This window comes from Periplaneta americana, chromosome 1 (assembly GCF_040183065.1).
Source record: "Periplaneta americana isolate PAMFEO1 chromosome 1, P.americana_PAMFEO1_priV1, whole genome shotgun sequence".
Lineage (NCBI taxonomy): Eukaryota > Metazoa > Arthropoda > Insecta > Blattodea > Blattidae > Periplaneta > Periplaneta americana.
Window position 1 is genome coordinate 193,082,235 of NC_091117.1, and position 17,447 is coordinate 193,099,681.

A 17,447-nucleotide genomic window follows, 5' to 3' on the forward strand; every position below is an offset into this window, starting at 1 on the left:
TAGATGAAATTATTGGGGATCATCAGTGTGGTTTTAGGCGTAATAGATCAACTACTGACCAGATATTTTGTATTCGACAGATAATGGAGAAAAAATGGGAGTATAAGGGTACAGTACATCAGTTATTCATAGATTTCAAAAAGGCATATGACTCGGTTAAGAGAGAAGTTTTATATGATATTCTTATTAAATTTGGTATTCCGAAGAAACTAGTTTCATTAATTAAAACGTGTCTCAGTAAAACGTACAGCAGAGTTCGTATAGGTCAGTTTCTGTCAGATGCTTTTCCAATTCACTGTGGGCTAAAGCAAGGAGATGCACTATCACCTTTACTTTTTAACTTTGCTCTAGAGTATGCCATTAGGAAAGTTCAGGATAACAGAGAGGGTTTGGAATTGAATGGGTTACATCAGCTGCTTGTCTATGCGAATGACGTGAATATGTTAGGAGAAAATCCACAAACGATTAGGGAAAATACGAGAATTTTACTGGAAGCAAGTAAAGAGATAGATTTGCAAGTAAATCCCGAAAAGACAAAGTATATGATTATGTCTCGTGACCAGAATATTGTACGAAATGGAAATATAAAAATTGGAAATTTATCTTTTGAAGAGGTGGAGAAGTTCAAATATCTTGGAGCAACAGTAACAAATATAAATGATACTCGGGAGGAAATTAAACACACAATAAATATGGGAAATGCCGGTTATTATTCGGTTGAGAAGCTTTTATCATCCAGTCTGCTGTCAAAAAATCTGAAAGTTAAAATTTATAAAACAGTTATATTACCGGTTGTTCTTTATGGTTGTGAAACTTGGACTCTTACTTTGAGAGAGGAACATAGGTTAAGGGTGTTTGAGAATAAGGTGCTTAGGAAAATATTTGGGGCTAAGAGGGATGACGTTACAGGAGAATGGAGAAAGCTACACAACACAGAACTGCACGCATTGTATTCTTCACCTGACGTAATTAGGAACATTAAATCCAGACGTTTGAGATGGGCAGGGTATGTAGCACGTATGGGCGAATCCAGAAATGCATATAGAGTGTTAGTTGGGAGGCCAGAGGGAAAAAGACCTTTAGGGAGGCCGAGACGTAGATGGGAGGATGATATTGAAATGGATTTGAGGGAGGTGGGATATGATGATAGAGAATGGATTAATCTTGCTGAGGATAGGGACCAATGGCGGGCTTATGTGAGGGCGGCAATGAACCTCCGAGTTCCTTAAAAGCCAGTAAGTAAGTAAGTAACTAAGTAAGTAAGTAAGTAAGTGGGTTGAGAGTGATATCAGGGGTACTATAGCTGTAGAAGTATTGTAGGAATAAGTTAAATATAATGGAAAGAGGAAATAAAATAGGAAATTTAGGAGTGAAGTAAAGAGAAATAGATAAATACGTAAATAAAAATAGAGAAAGGGAAATGTAAACAATTAATTCAGGAGAAAATAGCTGGAAAAGAATGATTAAAAGTACGTAGATTTGAGAGTAGAGACAAAAATGTGAATTATTAGGGAAAGGAATATGCAATATTTAATACGAAAGCGAGAAATGAGAGGGAGACAGTCTAGGTATGAGAGAGAATAGAAGAGGATAGATAGCAATTCAGTTAAAACAGAAGAATAGGAAGTAATCAAGAAATAATTATTTGGCAAATAAATATATTAATAGAAAAGAGTGATATGTATTAAAGGAATGGTGGATCGAAAAGCAGAAATGTGATGGTCCATCATACCTGTGAATTGTAAAGTTGGCTGACAAATCAAAATCGTGATTTAATTGCAGCCTACGTCTTTTTGGGCGCTTTTACACATAATAAGGTTTCATTTAACTCGCATGATTTGTCTTATAAATTTGAATACATAATAATTACTCTAGCTTAGCTTCTTTCTCACGATACAGATAAGTTCCAAACACTTGAAAACAATAATAAGTCACTCAGTAAGTGAAGAATTACTAATTAATTTCCAACTGGATATCACACGTTAGGTCTCAAGATTGGAGGTTGGCACAACCAACAAATAATTACGTCTATTCTCCTTACGCTAATAACATTCGAATTCACGGCTGTGATTTTCGTGTATCTTCAAACCTTTCTAGAAAGCATTTTATACAATTTTGGGTAACCACTGAATCGTTGGTTTTGACATGGAGTGAATGAAAAGTGGTTGAAACCGCAATTGTCTGCTGAAATCAGTCACCGAGAAAAGGAGTCTTTTGATTCGGTGCAATGATCCTCAGTCCCTCTGCAAGACTCGCTACTGCAAGGCAGGAATAATAATAAATAACTTAACGACATGAAACCCTCGCATGTCCTCGGGTCGTGATATCTCTATTGTCGAATTGATACAACTTGCATGCCACTGCTATCTCTTAAGTAATTTATAGGCCTACAGTCTTCGTGTCTTCGGGCTCAGTTCTTCTGCTGTTTTGTCTTATAGTGCCTCGAGTTTAAATAAACGATGTCGTGCAAATGCAACATACTGCCTCATTATACACTGCCTATTAAAATTACATCTATACTAATAATAAATCTGTAGCCGAAATTTTTCTGGTAATTTTCGATTTTCCAAAAATAATTGGTCCTAACATATATAATTAATCACCCTGAAACCGAAAATCGCTTTTTTGAAATTTCTGTTTGTCTGTCTGTCTGTCTGTATGTATGTTTGTTACCTTTTCACGCGATAACGGCTGAACGGATTTCGATGAAAATTGGAATATAAATTAAGTTCGTTGTAACTTAGATTTAGGCTATATGGCATTCAAAATACATTATTTAAAAGGGGGGTTATAAGGGGCCTGAATTAAATAAATCGAAATATCTCGCTTATTATTGATTTTTGTGAAAAATGTTACATAACAAAGGTTTCTTTAAAAATAATTTGCGATAAGTTTTATTCCTTGAAAAATTTTGATAGGACTGATATTTAATGAGATAAATGAGTTTTAAAATTAAAATAACTGCCATCTAAGGCCGTGTAATGAATTAAAAAACAAATAACTTCGTCTATAAGGGGCCTTGGACAGCAACAATCGAAAGCTATGAAAAATAGCCTACAGATAATGTTCTGTGTTTGTATGAAGTAATATCGGAAGATAAATTAACCGATTTGTATTATTAATTATTAATTCACCATTGGAAAGTGTAGTTTCTCTAGATGGACATCATGCTATAATGTTATTACAGTAACTTGTGAGTGAATCGAGGACAGGTAAGATTAAAATAGCTCCTTATGCACAGAAAACTTGATAGGCTATTCTGTACATTCGTTTCCTGTATTTCCTAAAATAATTTTTATGACCAAATGAGTGGTCTCTGGATCAAAATGATCGCATTTTAATTATGCAAATACAATTTAAATTAAGTAACATAATAAACGATTTATCCTTATATCAAACACGAATCTTCCCTGGATCAAATGTCCTATTTTAATTATGTAATTACTTTATATTTATTTCTAACGGGTGCAGCGGAGCGCACGGGTACGGCTAGTTAATAATAAGTATGTAGGCCTAAGTTGCAGCTAAACTAATATTAGAGGTACACGTATCAAATAACGCCACCTTAACACTTCAGTCACTTTTGCTCTGGAAATAAGTTACGTACAAACACGAAAATTATGAAATAGAAACTGTAATTTTATCTTTACAAAATAGCACAATGAAAATGGCTATATTATATACCGAACAAGAATTAGAACTCAAATAGGAAAACTTTGTAAACTGGCGTTATTACGAACAGGTTGTCCAATTAACGCCACCTATTTTTTAATAACCTATACACTTATAATTGTTAATTAATTATTTTTCCTAAGCAATACAAATTGAACTAAGCGACTAAATTTCAGTTTCTGTTAATAAAAGATACAAAATCACTCAATACTAATGAAAGATTCTTGATCTGAAACTGAAACACCAGATGGATTAGGAAAATATGTTTTCCAGTGACTCCTTACTTTAAAAAAAAGAGACAATGTGACACAGTAGAAAGTTATTAAACACGAAAGCATTTACCTTAGTTTAATATGAATGTTTTCCAATAAGTAAAACAAAAAATTAAGTTATGTAAAATAAAAAAAAATTAAGAGTTCGATAAGCAATTGAACCTATATCATTACTGCACATTCTGAACATATTTGTAAGTTGAAAGCTTAGTGATTTTCCTGATGTTTTCACACTGATGCTGTACTGTCAGCCTTAGTACTAACATAACCTAAAATTTTGTCTGTAGACCTTTAACGCCACATGGCGTTAAAGCGCTACTGAGTACTTGATAACATGACATGCCTGTTTCTCTAACATTTTCAAATTTTATAGATAGCAAATACTTTCTATACATAGAAGAATGTTTAATAATCACGAAAATATATAGTTATTATTTGCTCAACACACAAAATAAAATATTGCCTCTTACCTTGATATAAGAACAGCCATTCACTATCAACACACAACAGGAAAATGATGGAATATAATGTCACTCGTAAATTTCAGCGGACAGCTAGTAACTCATTTCATCACTAGATTGCAAGCGAATGCAGGCTACAGTAGTGCACTACCGAAAACTTGTGTCGTTAACAAATTTTAATGGGGTGGCGTTAAATGTATACATGGCGTTATTTGGCTCAGGGACCTTATAGGCTTATTGTTGTGAGAGGGCATGAAAATAAAATGCTTCCATTGCACGAGTGGAAGAGAGAGTCATAGTCTATTGTAAGTAGACTATATTTAGTGAGTAGATACTTAAATTTGGCAAAGTTTTGACGATTCTTCTACATAGGTATAATATGGCTCTTATAATTCATTGAGTAAACTTTTTCGTCTTAACTTCTTTTGAACAAAATTTAGATCTAGAGACATTTCTCGAAATGAAATTGAGGCGCTGGATGCAATAACAGCTTATCTCTATTTAAGTCATTATTCCGGCGATGACATTTTCATAATCTTCCATGTCTTCTCTATCGACTGTAAAAGTTGTATTGCATTTCGTTGACTCTAAATGGCAGGAGAGTTCATTATGTGAAGTCCTGTGCTAAGTCAAAAGGTTCATAATTCGCAATACAAACATACTGTATGTTACACTCATGTTTAGTAATTATAATATCGTTTTCCAGTCATTCGATTTTTCAGTAGGACATAACATATCGCCAAAGGAAGAATTTAATAATTTGAAAAATTCCAAACGTCCTGGCTTAAAATTATAAAAAAAAAATATATATTATTTCATTATTGAAATTCTTGAAAACAGAAACTGGATGTTCTCTTCAAAATATTTTGGATTCTGAACCAGTGCTGGATGAAAATCATCATGAAAATGAAGTCAGTGAGGATGACTAAGAATATTTGACAGTAGGCCTAAGTTATGTAACTAGTAGAGGAGTTATCATCTGTAACATGGTTTCAGAACTGATTTTCTTAATACATTTTCTATTTCCCTTATTAGAAATTTAAGACAAATGAGTCCGAGGTCCAACGCAGTACCTAAGTTACCCAACAATTATGTTTCAATTGCTGGGATCGCCCTCGTATAATGGCTGGGGAGGGGAAAGGATAATCGTGCTAACCATACCGCTGCATTGGTAAGATGATCGTTCACCTCTGCTAAGGCATGTAGACGCGAGGTCATCAGTCGGCTGGTCTCGAAACGGATAAACTAAAAACGTGTAAATACTTGACAGTGTCGTTAAGGAGCAATGAATTAATAATAATAATAATAATAATAATAATAATAATAATATTAATAATAATAATAATAATAATAATAATAATAATAATCTGATGCGCTAGTAATAAAGGTAGGCCCTACTTACTTACTTGCTTACTTACTTACTTACTTACTTACTTACTTACTTTACTGGCTTTTAAGGAACCCTGAGGTTCATTGCCGCCCTCACACAAGCCCGCCATAGGCCCCTATCCTGAGCAAGATTAATCCAGTCTCTACCATCATATCCCACCTCCCTCAAATCCATTTTAATATTATCTTCCCATCTACGTCTCGGCCTCCCCAAAGGTCTTTTTCCCTCCGGCCTCCATTTCTGGATTCGCCCATACGTGCTACATGTCCTGCCCATCTCAAACGTCTGGATTTAATGTTCCTAATTATGTCAGGTGAAGAATACAATGCGTGTAGTTCTGTGTTGTGTAACGTTCTCCATTCTCCTGTAACCTCACCCCTTTTAGCCCCAAATATTTTCCTAAGCACCTTATTCTCAAACACCCTTAACCTATGTTCCTCTCTCAAAGTGAGAGTCCAAGTTTCACAACCATAAAGAACAACCGGTAATATAACTGTTTTATAAATTCTAACTTTCAGATTTTTTGACAGCAGACTGGATGATAAAAGCTTCTCAACCGAATAATAACAGGCATTTCCCATATTTATTCTGTGTTTAATTTCCTGCCGAGTATAATTTATATTTGTTACTGTTGTTCCCAGGTATTTGAAATTTTGCACCTCTTCAAAAGATAAATTTCCGATTTTTATATTTCCATTTCGTACAATATTCTCGTCACGAGACATAATCATATACTTTGTCTTCTCGGGATTTACTTCCAAACCTATCTCTTTACTTGCTTCCAGTAAAATTCCCGTGCTATTTCTGGGATCTCCCTCGTATAATAGCTGGGGAGGGGAAAGAATCATCGTGCTAACCATACGTTACCTCTGCATTGGTAAGATGATCGTTCACCTCTGCTGAGGCATGTAGACGTGAGGTCATCAGTCGGCTGGTCTCGCCACGGATAAACTGAAAACTTGTAAATACTTGACAGTGTCGTTAAGGAGCAATGAATGAATAATAAATAATCTGATGCGCTAGTAATAAAGGTAAGGTACAAATATTTGCATACCGTCTTCATCTAAAGACAGTCCTTGAGGACATATAAGGGCTGCAGGCAGCGCCTCTCGTAGGGTGCAACAGCGGTAATGAGTTTTAATAGAGATGAGGCCAGTTTTAAGTGGGTGGGTAAAGAAACTTGAAGACACGACACGGAGGGGGGACAGTTGATACAGAGGAGGAGTCGGCTCACCGATACGGAGCCAATGGGCACGCGAGGTGCGAGAGGCAGAGGAGTGGTCCGCCACGCAGCGGCCGGGCCGGTTCTCCCACAGGCTGCAGCACGCAACATTTTTTAATAACTGTCCTCCCCATGTTGTTGGTGTGCCCGGTGCTGTTGTGTGGTGTTGTGTGAGTGCTACCCTGCCTGCACCAAATGAGTTGTCCATTCAGCGCATATCCGCCGCTGCCGCCACCGATACAGTCCTCCGCTGTCGTCGATGAATCGCAGAGCCTCAAGGTAACCTGTAATCTAGGTTCCCGGGTTCGAACTCTGGAAGGTGAAGGAGGTCCTTAATGCATCTGTTTACACAAAACAAAAATTTGAGACAAACGTTTTCGTTGTGGTGGTTTCGAGAGGGTAATACACAGTACTACAGGACAAAAATAACTCTGAACTGAAACGAAACAAATAAAGAAAGTTACCTTTAAGCTATAACTCATTTATAACGTAATGAGTTTTAGAATAATATTCTGGGGAAATTCCACAGATAGTAACAGTATATTTCTATTACAAAAAAGAGTAATTAGAATAATAGTAGGTGCCAAATCTAGGGAATCATGTAGGACTATTTTAAAAAAACTACAAATAATGCCCATGGCTTGTCAGTAGGCCTATATATTTTCATTAATAATCTTCCTCGTATGTAATCGTGAAAACTTTGTAACTAATTCAACAGTTCATAGCATAAATACACGTCAAAAAAATGACTTTCATACTCCATCGGCAAGTCTATCGTGCTATCAAAAAGGAGTGCGTTATATGGCGGTAAAAATGTTTAATAGCCTCCCTATCGATATAAAAAATGAAACTCAAAACATAAAATTATTTAGGGCCAAATTAAAGAAATGCCTAATTCCTCACGCCTTCTATTCTGTAGGTTGAATTCATGACATTCAATAACACTTCATGAAACTGATACTAAAACTTTGTGTTGCACTAGTAGACTATAATTATTGTAAATCTCGTCTGTATATATTTCATCTAGACTGTGACTATAAATTAAGACTTTATGGGCCATATTCATAGACATTCTTTGCGCGGGCTTCCGGTGGATGATCAGCGAACTAACGTTTTTCGTATTCATAAACCAGTGTTAGCGATATGATATGATATGAATCCTGTACAAGTAATCAGTCGATAGCCGGGGCTAGTTTAGCACGCTCGTAGCGCAGGCTAGCGAAATGTCTATGCATAGCACCCTATAATAGTAGGCCTATTAAGTTTTTTGACTTGTTCCATATTCTAGCTGTAAGCAATGTATCAGTAACTTACCATGGAATGTTAATAAATACAATACAATACAATAATGATTTGTGAAGTGTGTCAAACTATTTTTCTAACGGAGACACTTCAAAATTTGACATGATGCCATGACTAACCTTGCAACAGTAGTCTAACAAAAATACCCCGAGAGATAGGACCAATCTAAGCCTGACAATAATTCATAACTAAGTGTAGGCTACCTAGGCCTACTTCTTGTGTGTAAGTCTGTAGTTTTATCATTTTGTACGAGAATTTCGTATTCTAAAATATACTGCTGTCTGCAACCACACTGAATTATTTGAGAAATATTTATGAAATAATATAATAATAATAATAATAATAATAATAATAATAATAATAATAATAATAATAATAATAATTTCATTGCTAGAATAAAGATAGGGCCTACATATTGTTTTAACTTATATAAAATCACTTTAGCATCCCCAGAAAGAGTAGGACTTCATGTCGTGCTCGTGCTCAAGGGGCATTTCACAAAATTTTAAAACAAGATTTAATTAATTAACAGAAAAATAAATCAAAAGTAAAAAGGGAAAAATAAAAACACAGATGTTACAGTAACTGAAATTTTATATTGACTCCATAAACCATACCTGCACAAACAGCGCTCAACGAGCGCGCGCACTCCTTCAGAGCGGGAGAGCTGTGTTTGCCGCTCGCCGAAACGGAGAGGAAGATACGTCAGAATAACAGACTTGCTGTAGATAGACGAGAGAGGGAAACGACTACTCAGTTATCTAGTGGAGTGCAGTGTGTAGGCCTGTTCTCAGTAACTGTTTCACGTTGCTTACCTACTGCTACAGTACAGTATGGAGGAATCTAAAAGACAGAACATAACATTTAACATTTAACGATTTACAGCTCGAACTTATTAATCTTCATTGTGACCTAAGGGCTAAAGATCGTTTGAATAATACTACTAGCCTGGTTGAGTTTTACAAGACTAAACATTAGCAATAATATCCACGACTACACAGGCTGGCTGTGAAAATGATTGCTATGTTTGGCTCAACATTTATATTTGTGAGCAACTGTTTTCTATAATCAACGTTAATAAAGGCAGACATCGAACATCTGTAACTGATGTTTCATTACGATCAGTAGGCTACTGTTTCTTTCAGTTGCCAATGGCATAAAAACCCGTTTTCATGTACTGATAAATAAAAATATAACAAAATGATATTGTACATTGAAGTAGCTATAGAATTTCTATTATTTCTGTAAAATAAATATTTCTTTATTAATTAATAATAGTCCAAGATAGTTTTGCAAACACTGAACGGGAATTCATTTCATAAACACTCGTAATAGTACTTCCATTTGTGTATATTCTCTACGAGATCACCCCTTCTTCCAGTCCACCCTTATACAGAGCGCAGCTAATAAGTTATCTGCATTCCGCTCATGAGCTGTGAGCCGGCTCGGAGAGCGCAAACCTTGTGCAGGCCTGCCATAAACAATAATTTTAATTGATTTATTTAAATACAAACCATTAGCAAATTGAATGTTTGGTAATTTAGCTGTTATCTTGTTTTAGAGCCTTGCACCGGAGTTGCTACTGTGATTGTAAGCTACAGTTGTATATGCTAATTATGTTAAGAATTTATAAACGTTAATATGTAGAATAAAAGAACAACTTTTTAAATTATAAAAAATGAGTACCTTATAGACTTAATTTAAATTTACCTTTACACTCCGAGAAAATTAAATGACGACATTCTTTTAACTTTTGCTGGGTTCCTATTTTGCGTTCTTATAGACGCGAAACTAATGTTTTAGTGCAAGGATTTAAAAAGTTGTTTCCTTTTAATATTTGTGGTAACCTAGGCTATATGCAGAATTAGCCAGCATTCCAATGATAATTATGGCACTTCTTCACTGCAATATTTGTAAAACTAGTTTATAAACTCATGTTTAGTTGAAAATTGGAATAGATCTACGATATCACACTATAGTAGGCCTATAAGGATACTTTGACCTAAAATTGCTCTGGTCAATAATAGTCTAGGCCCTAATAATAATAATAATAATAATAATAATAATAATAATAATAATAATAATACATCTACTTCCAGTTATTTGGCTGGCAGTTAAGTAGGGGAGAATCGGGTAGTATCGGACATCGGGTAATATCGGACAGTGAGTTTCTTTCATCTACAACACGATGATAGTACCTGATTGACATGGTTACGTTTTTGTGATGTCGCATAGAGAAACGTAACCATGTCATTCAGGTACTACCATATGGTGGTAGAGTCCACACCTGTGGAGTAACGGTCAGCGCGTCTGGCTGCGAAACCAGGTGGCCCGGGTTCGAATCCCGGTCGGGGCAAGTTACCTGGTTGAGGTTTTTTCCGGGGTTTTCCCTCAACCCAATACGAGCAAATGCTGGGTAACTTTCGGTGCTGGACCCCGGATTCATTTCACCGGCATTATCACCTTCATCTCATTCAGACGCTAAATAACCTAGATGTTGATACAGCGTCGTCGTAAAATAACCCAATAAAATTAAAAAAAATATGGTGGTAGATGAAAGAAACGCACTGTCCGATATTACCCGATGTCCGATACTACCCGACTCTCCCCTATAGGCCTATAGTATTAACTCGGTTCGGAATTGCACAAAAAACTAAATTACTGTAGGTAGCTTACATGAACTAACTTCTAACAAAGTTTCATCCACATCCGACAGTTGCATAAATATGTCTTAAATCAAAACAACAAATTCCACAATTTGGGACATCTGGCCGAAATCTACGGCTGACCACTAGGATCCAGAATACAAAGCAGAGGTTAAATGAAAAATACAATATGATTGCGGAGAGAATACGGAACAATGATAAATTTAAAAATAAAGTACAATTTGATTTCGGAGAAACATGAGATGAAAATCATTGAAGCGTAATGAAATGAAGTAAAGAAAAATTACATAGTATTATACAAGTGACTGTGTAAAATGGATAATGAATCTCTCAATACCATTAGACAAATTTTGTTAATGTCCTCATTAGAAAATCTAAGAGAAAGGAGAATGGTTTTGGTTAACTTAAATGAAGTTCCCCTAGCGCCAAAAAGAAGTCCTTTCACTTCCCATGTATTAATATTCATTTTGTATCTCTCACTGAAGTGAGGAATACATGGGTTGTAAATAGACTTCTTTTAATCGTTAACGTTATTGGCTTGTTGATCATCCTTCTCATCCTCTATAGCCTATAGAGTACTATAACTAACATCATTTTCCTACGTTTTTATTGGCTATATCAATTTTTCCGCATTGACACAACGCGCTGTGTTAGAGAATCACTTTCCATTATCAGTTTTCCATCAAAGTCTTCTTCCTCGTAGAGGGTAGTTGCAAGTTACGTCTATTTTCATAAAATTTAGACATATGCAGCTTTTTAAAACAGACTTATGTTACAAGTGAAGACATTCAGCGTAGAGTACTATATTCGCGGCTCGGCTCGGGCGGCGCTGCCCGACGTAGCATGCCGGCTTCCTATTTGACTCACAGGCACACTGTCCTAGCAGATTTCTCTTGTCTCTTCTAAGTTGCTTCAGGAAGATACAGGGATGATAAGTACTTCATTGTAGGTCACGGCCGACTATTTCCAGATCTCTTTCCCTCCACCAGATCATCGACCATCTGATCGTTCTTCGATACACTCTCCCATCCGAAGTACGGCTAGATGAAGCAAAGATGAACGAGTGAGTGAAACCTACCTTCTTTTAATAATTAAGAGGGATTTGCAACACATGGATTTGTAGACAAATGTAGGCTACTTTCATTTAGGCTACGCACGCTCTGCGAGATTTTAGCCGTGACGTGTTACTATAGAATATAAAGGCCTGTTTAATCCCAAAGACAATACTTATGTGTATGCTACTGCATAGCCCTATGCCCTAATTCAAGCAATCCGTTTAATAAAACAATGGAAAACATGAAGGAATAGGTCTGTAATACCGGTACCTCCTGTTACTTTTCACCTCTGATTGAGATTCTGGCTGATATGTAGGCCTACATCTATTATCAGGCAGTACATCTCAATTGACGATATGTGTCAGAGGAAGAAAATTGTTTGCATGCATCAGAAGTCTGAGCTAGTGTAATATGTAGCTGGTCGGCGATGTATGCAATGGAGGCGGAAAGGAACTAGCCATCCTAACCGATTATCTCCTGGCCTAGTTGTGTCATAAGTGATGGCTTGTTGGTAGGCCTATCACTTGTAAGGTTCAGACCTGTCTTCGGACAGTTGACGAAACAACTGTTACTTTCTCAGTAATTATATAAACTGACCCTATCTAGACCTATTTTTGTATGATTCATCTTATCTAAAATAAAATTAGCACATAGGCCTAGCTGAATACATAGCCCCACGTAAGTTAATAGCTATTTACATACGCGCATACCTATATAGGCCTCCATACATAGATTAGATTTAGATTTATTTATTTATTTATTTATTTAACCTGGTAGAGATAAGGCCGTCAGGCCTTCTCTGCCCCTCTACCAGGGGATTACAACTATAACATGAACAATAAGATTACAATTAATATTAAATTTACAATTACAATTACAATAAAAATTAAAGTACGACAAGAATACCTGATTAATGAAAGCTAGACATTTTATCATAGAAGTTAAGAACAAAGAATATTTTTGTATTTACTAAATTACAAATTAAACCTACAATAACAAAATTCTATAGTGATGAAATTACCGGATATTGAGATATTTTGTGGTAGATTAAAAGAACTATTTACAAGAAACCATGTCTGAACGAGTCTCAATTACTGACCAAGTGCCTAGTAAGTTTGCGTTTGAATTGAATTTTATTTCGACAGTCCCTGATGCTAGCAGGTAACGAATTCCAGAGTCTTGGCAGGGCTATTGTGAAAGAGGATGAGTATGAGGAGGTGCGATGGGATGGTATTGTTAGTATTGTTTCATGGCGAGAGCGTGTGTTCAGATTGTGGTGGGAAGAAAGGTAAGTGAAGCGAGACGACAGGTACGAAGGAATAGAAGAGTTCAAGATTTCGAAGAGAAAGAGAAGTGAATGTAAATTTCTTTTCTTATCTAGTTTAAGCCAACCTATTGCTTCCAGGGATGGGGTAATATGATCATATTTACGAACATTGCTTACAAAACGTACACACAAATTATGAGCACGTTGAAGTTTCATTTTGTTGTCGCTGGAAAGGTCAGTCAGTAAAATGTCAGCATAGTCAAAATAGGGAAATACAAGGGTCTGCACAAGGGACTTTTTTAAGCAAGAGGGAAGATGAACATTTATCCTTTTTAGCACATGAATAATAGAATATACTTTTCTGCAGGTTTCTGTTATTTGCATGTCCCAGTTGAGATCATTATCCATGTGAATGCCAAGATTTTTTACCGAAGAACTGAAAGGGATATGCACTGTACTTACTTTAACGGGGGAAATGTCGAGGTGCTTTACAGCGTCGGTTTGCCGTTTGTGTCCTAATATGATTGCTTGTGTCTTTCCAGGATTGATATTAATATGGAATTTCTTTGTCCACGTCACAATCGAGTCAATGTCTTTGTTCAATTTATCTATAGCGTCATTTATTCGATCTAAGCGGGAAGAGATGTAGCATTGAAGGTCGTCAGCATACAAGTGATAGTTACATACATACATACATACATACATACATACATACATACATACATACATACATACATACATACATACATACATACATACATACATACATGCATACATAGTCTACATATATAAGCTAGTGTTCTCCTCAAGGGCAGGTCTTTCACTGCAAAGTCAGCATTCTCCAGTCTTTCTTATTCTCTACCTTCCTCTTAGTCTTCGCATAGGCTATGTTCCATAGCCTATATCTTAATGTCACCTATCATCTGATATCTTCTTTTGTATTGAATGAGTATTATAAATTTAATTTGGATTCATACATGTATTGAATATGAACCCAAATTAAATTTATATTCCTTTTACGAATATATTTATTAATATTTAACCAGTCGATGAATGTCACTAAGACATTAATAGAACTCGCTATCTGAACGGATTCATTGCGAATCTCAATAACTACATAGGCCTAACTGTAATAGAGTTCACATAACTAAGGCTGTTAGATATTGTGCAACAATGAAATTTAATCATGAACTTTAAAATATTACCATGTGGTAAAGCCCTATTTACTGCCCCTCGTATTTAAAAAAATGATCAAAAATATGTCCGTTTAACAGTACTGTGTAACATCCATAAGTAGTTTATGGTAGGCCTATATTAAAGGAACAAACTTATTGAAGCTACGCAAAGCCTTAAGCTATGTTAATTCAAAGATAAAAATTAAAATTTCAGAGCACAAAATGTCGAAACTTATACCAATTAATAAAAGAGGCAGACAAGGTTGTGGACTCTCACCAGTCCTGTTAAATAATTACATTCACAAAATCATAAAATACGTAATACAAGAGAGTATTTCAAACGGAATAGACATTTTAAACAACACATTTCAAGTGATATTATATGCAGCTGATAATATTAACATCAGAAGATGATATACATAGCGGAACGTTTCAGTTAAATAGTATTGCTAAGGAGTATAACATGAAAATCTCCATAGACAAACAAAATCTATGGGCATGCTTGGAAAAGATTTAAGAAGAGCAAAAACAGAACAATGTATCTAGGTCACTTAATTTCTGATATAAGCAATGATATAAATACAGTATAAAATTGCAAAAGAATACCAAAATTAATGGAGTTATTAAACGTCATTTTGAAAAACAAATGTCCTTAAATACAAAACTACGACTACATAACTTAACAGCAAAAGCATCTTTAAAATGTAACATTGAAAACTGGACCTCGAACTTCAAATTACAAGCAGCTCAAATGATATTTTTACGCCTATGTCATGTTTAACAAAACTGAACAAAAGTTGGAAGTCATGAACATCATTGAAGATATTCATACTTATCAGACAAATTGGCAGAAACAACGAAAGACATAAAATCGACTATCAAATAAAGTTATTCATGGACAAACCAGAAGAAAACCTAAGTGGAGGAAGACTAAAACGACGCTAGGCCAATTAAGAACACCTGGGACTTAGGAGCAGGTTCAAATGGGCCTAAATCTAGTGTGTTCATGTTATAATGATGATGATGATGATGATGATGATGATGATGATTCCGAAATTGATGAACACTAATTAGCCTACTCAAAAGAAGAAAAAGCTCGAACAGAAGATTGAAAAACAAATAAAAGAGTTATAAAAATGATTAAGAGACGTTTGATGGCTGCCATTGTGAGTGTTAAGCGTATAGGCCTAAGTACATGTTAAGTAGATAAATTCATTTTCGTATTAGCCTTCAGGCCGTTATATAATCCTCTATCAGCTCCTATTCGAGCTACAGTGTTGATTTCCTATACTGTATCACATTTACTTTAAAATTGAATCACTATAGGCCTATGCAAAGGAAGGGATCTGCCTGGAGGGCATTCCCACTCTCTCTCTCCCCACCAACCAACAAAGTTGTAGGGATAGTGCTCGGATTAAAACTGTGGAAGGTATTAAACTAAAAGGACGCTTGTTTACAGACAATACTCTCTCCCCACCAACCAACAAAGTTGTAGGGATAGCGCTTGGAATAAAATTGTGGAAGGTATTAAACTAAAAGACGCTTGTTTACAGACAAAACTCTGTGGTTGAGAGCTTTTGATGGACATCCTTGTTCCTTCTAGGACGAATTACATACACCTTTTTTCACACGTAATTTTAGTGCAAACACTCGTGATGGCCCACTTCGATTACTGTGATATTCTGCTTACTGACCTAAGCGTTACTTCTGCGCAGAGACTGCAACGTGTTCATAATAAGTGCGTCCGTTTCGTCTGCAATATTCGCCGGGCTGATCACGTAACACCATCCCTCGAAATGTTGTCCTGGCTCCGTCTAGAAGATCGTAGGAAAATTCACTGTCTTTCGCTTCTCTTTCATATATTGCATTTCTCCACTCCTGTCTATCTTGCGTCTCGTTTTAAAAATTTATCCACCCATCGTAACATAGACACACGATCACAACACTCCTCAATATTATCCATTCCCTCCCACCGAACATCCTCATATTCATCTTCTTTCACTGTGGCTGTTCCTCGGCTTTGGAATTCCCTACCGAGTAATGTCAGGGACTGTCAGACATCAAACCAATTTAAGAATAGGCTAACGAAATATTTTTCTAACAATTCTTGTTAACAATAACAGCTGTTTCAGGTTTCTCAATGTTTAATGGTTATATATATCACAGATAAATATCTAAATTATCTCATTATTATTATTATTATTATTATTATTATTATTCCTTACCAATGTTTATTATTGTCACACTAACATTACTTATCCAACTTTCACTATTTATTTTCATGTTGTTTTACGGTCTAGATATTAATGTAATAACTATGTAACCAATTGTATTCAATTAGAATTAGAGTCTGGCTGGGCGGAAGAGAAGGCCTACTGGTCTTAGCTCTGCCAGATTAAATAAATAAATAATTATTATTATTATTAATTTTTGCAATTAACTTATAACAAAAAATAAGTGAAAATACGTTAACAGTTTTAAAAGATTAAGATCGATAATGGGCATTTTATTTATTGATGGCGATGGTAGTAGTAATAGTAGTAGTAGGTCTAGTAGTAATAGTAGTAGTAGTAATAATAATAATAATAATAATAATAATAATAATATGCATACTTTCACATCAACGCATTTAACATATTTTCCAAAAAATTACCTATTCATTTTCCAAAAGTAAGCTAAGCGCACTAATTCGGAAGTGATAGCTGAACAATCTGCCTATTAGGAAATAGAAAATTACTCACAGTAACATTTCGAATGAAGAAAGATAACACAATCACAGAAAGTATCAAATAAAATACTGTATTGTGATCTTATAATGATAAAATTATTAAATATTTCGAACCAGGATTCTTAAGCAAAGGATCTCAGAACAGACTAGGCCTATAAATTTTAAAGAGGACTCTCCCCTTGAAGAAGGACCATCTCCTTCGTTTCCTGTTTATCCCTCACTGTCTTCTTTATTTAA

General features: G+C 35.4%; 1 protein-coding gene across 2 annotated transcripts in view; it reads left to right on the forward strand.

Moving 5' to 3' along the window:
* The first annotated feature begins 7,132 nt into the window (after positions 1-7,132).
* The window catches only part of LOC138705913 (transcription factor Sp9-like), a 397,606-nt gene continuing 387,291 nt past the window's right edge, over positions 7,133-17,447 (forward strand). Inside the window, exon 1 of one of the 2 annotated variants that reach the window (XM_069834677.1) lies at positions 7,133-7,296. In XM_069834677.1, the coding sequence (XP_069690778.1) occupies positions 7,213-7,296 (84 nt within the window). In that variant the 5' untranslated portion in view covers positions 7,133-7,212. The remainder of the gene's footprint in view (positions 7,297-17,447) is intronic. The other variant, XM_069834695.1, reaches the window with a different exon arrangement.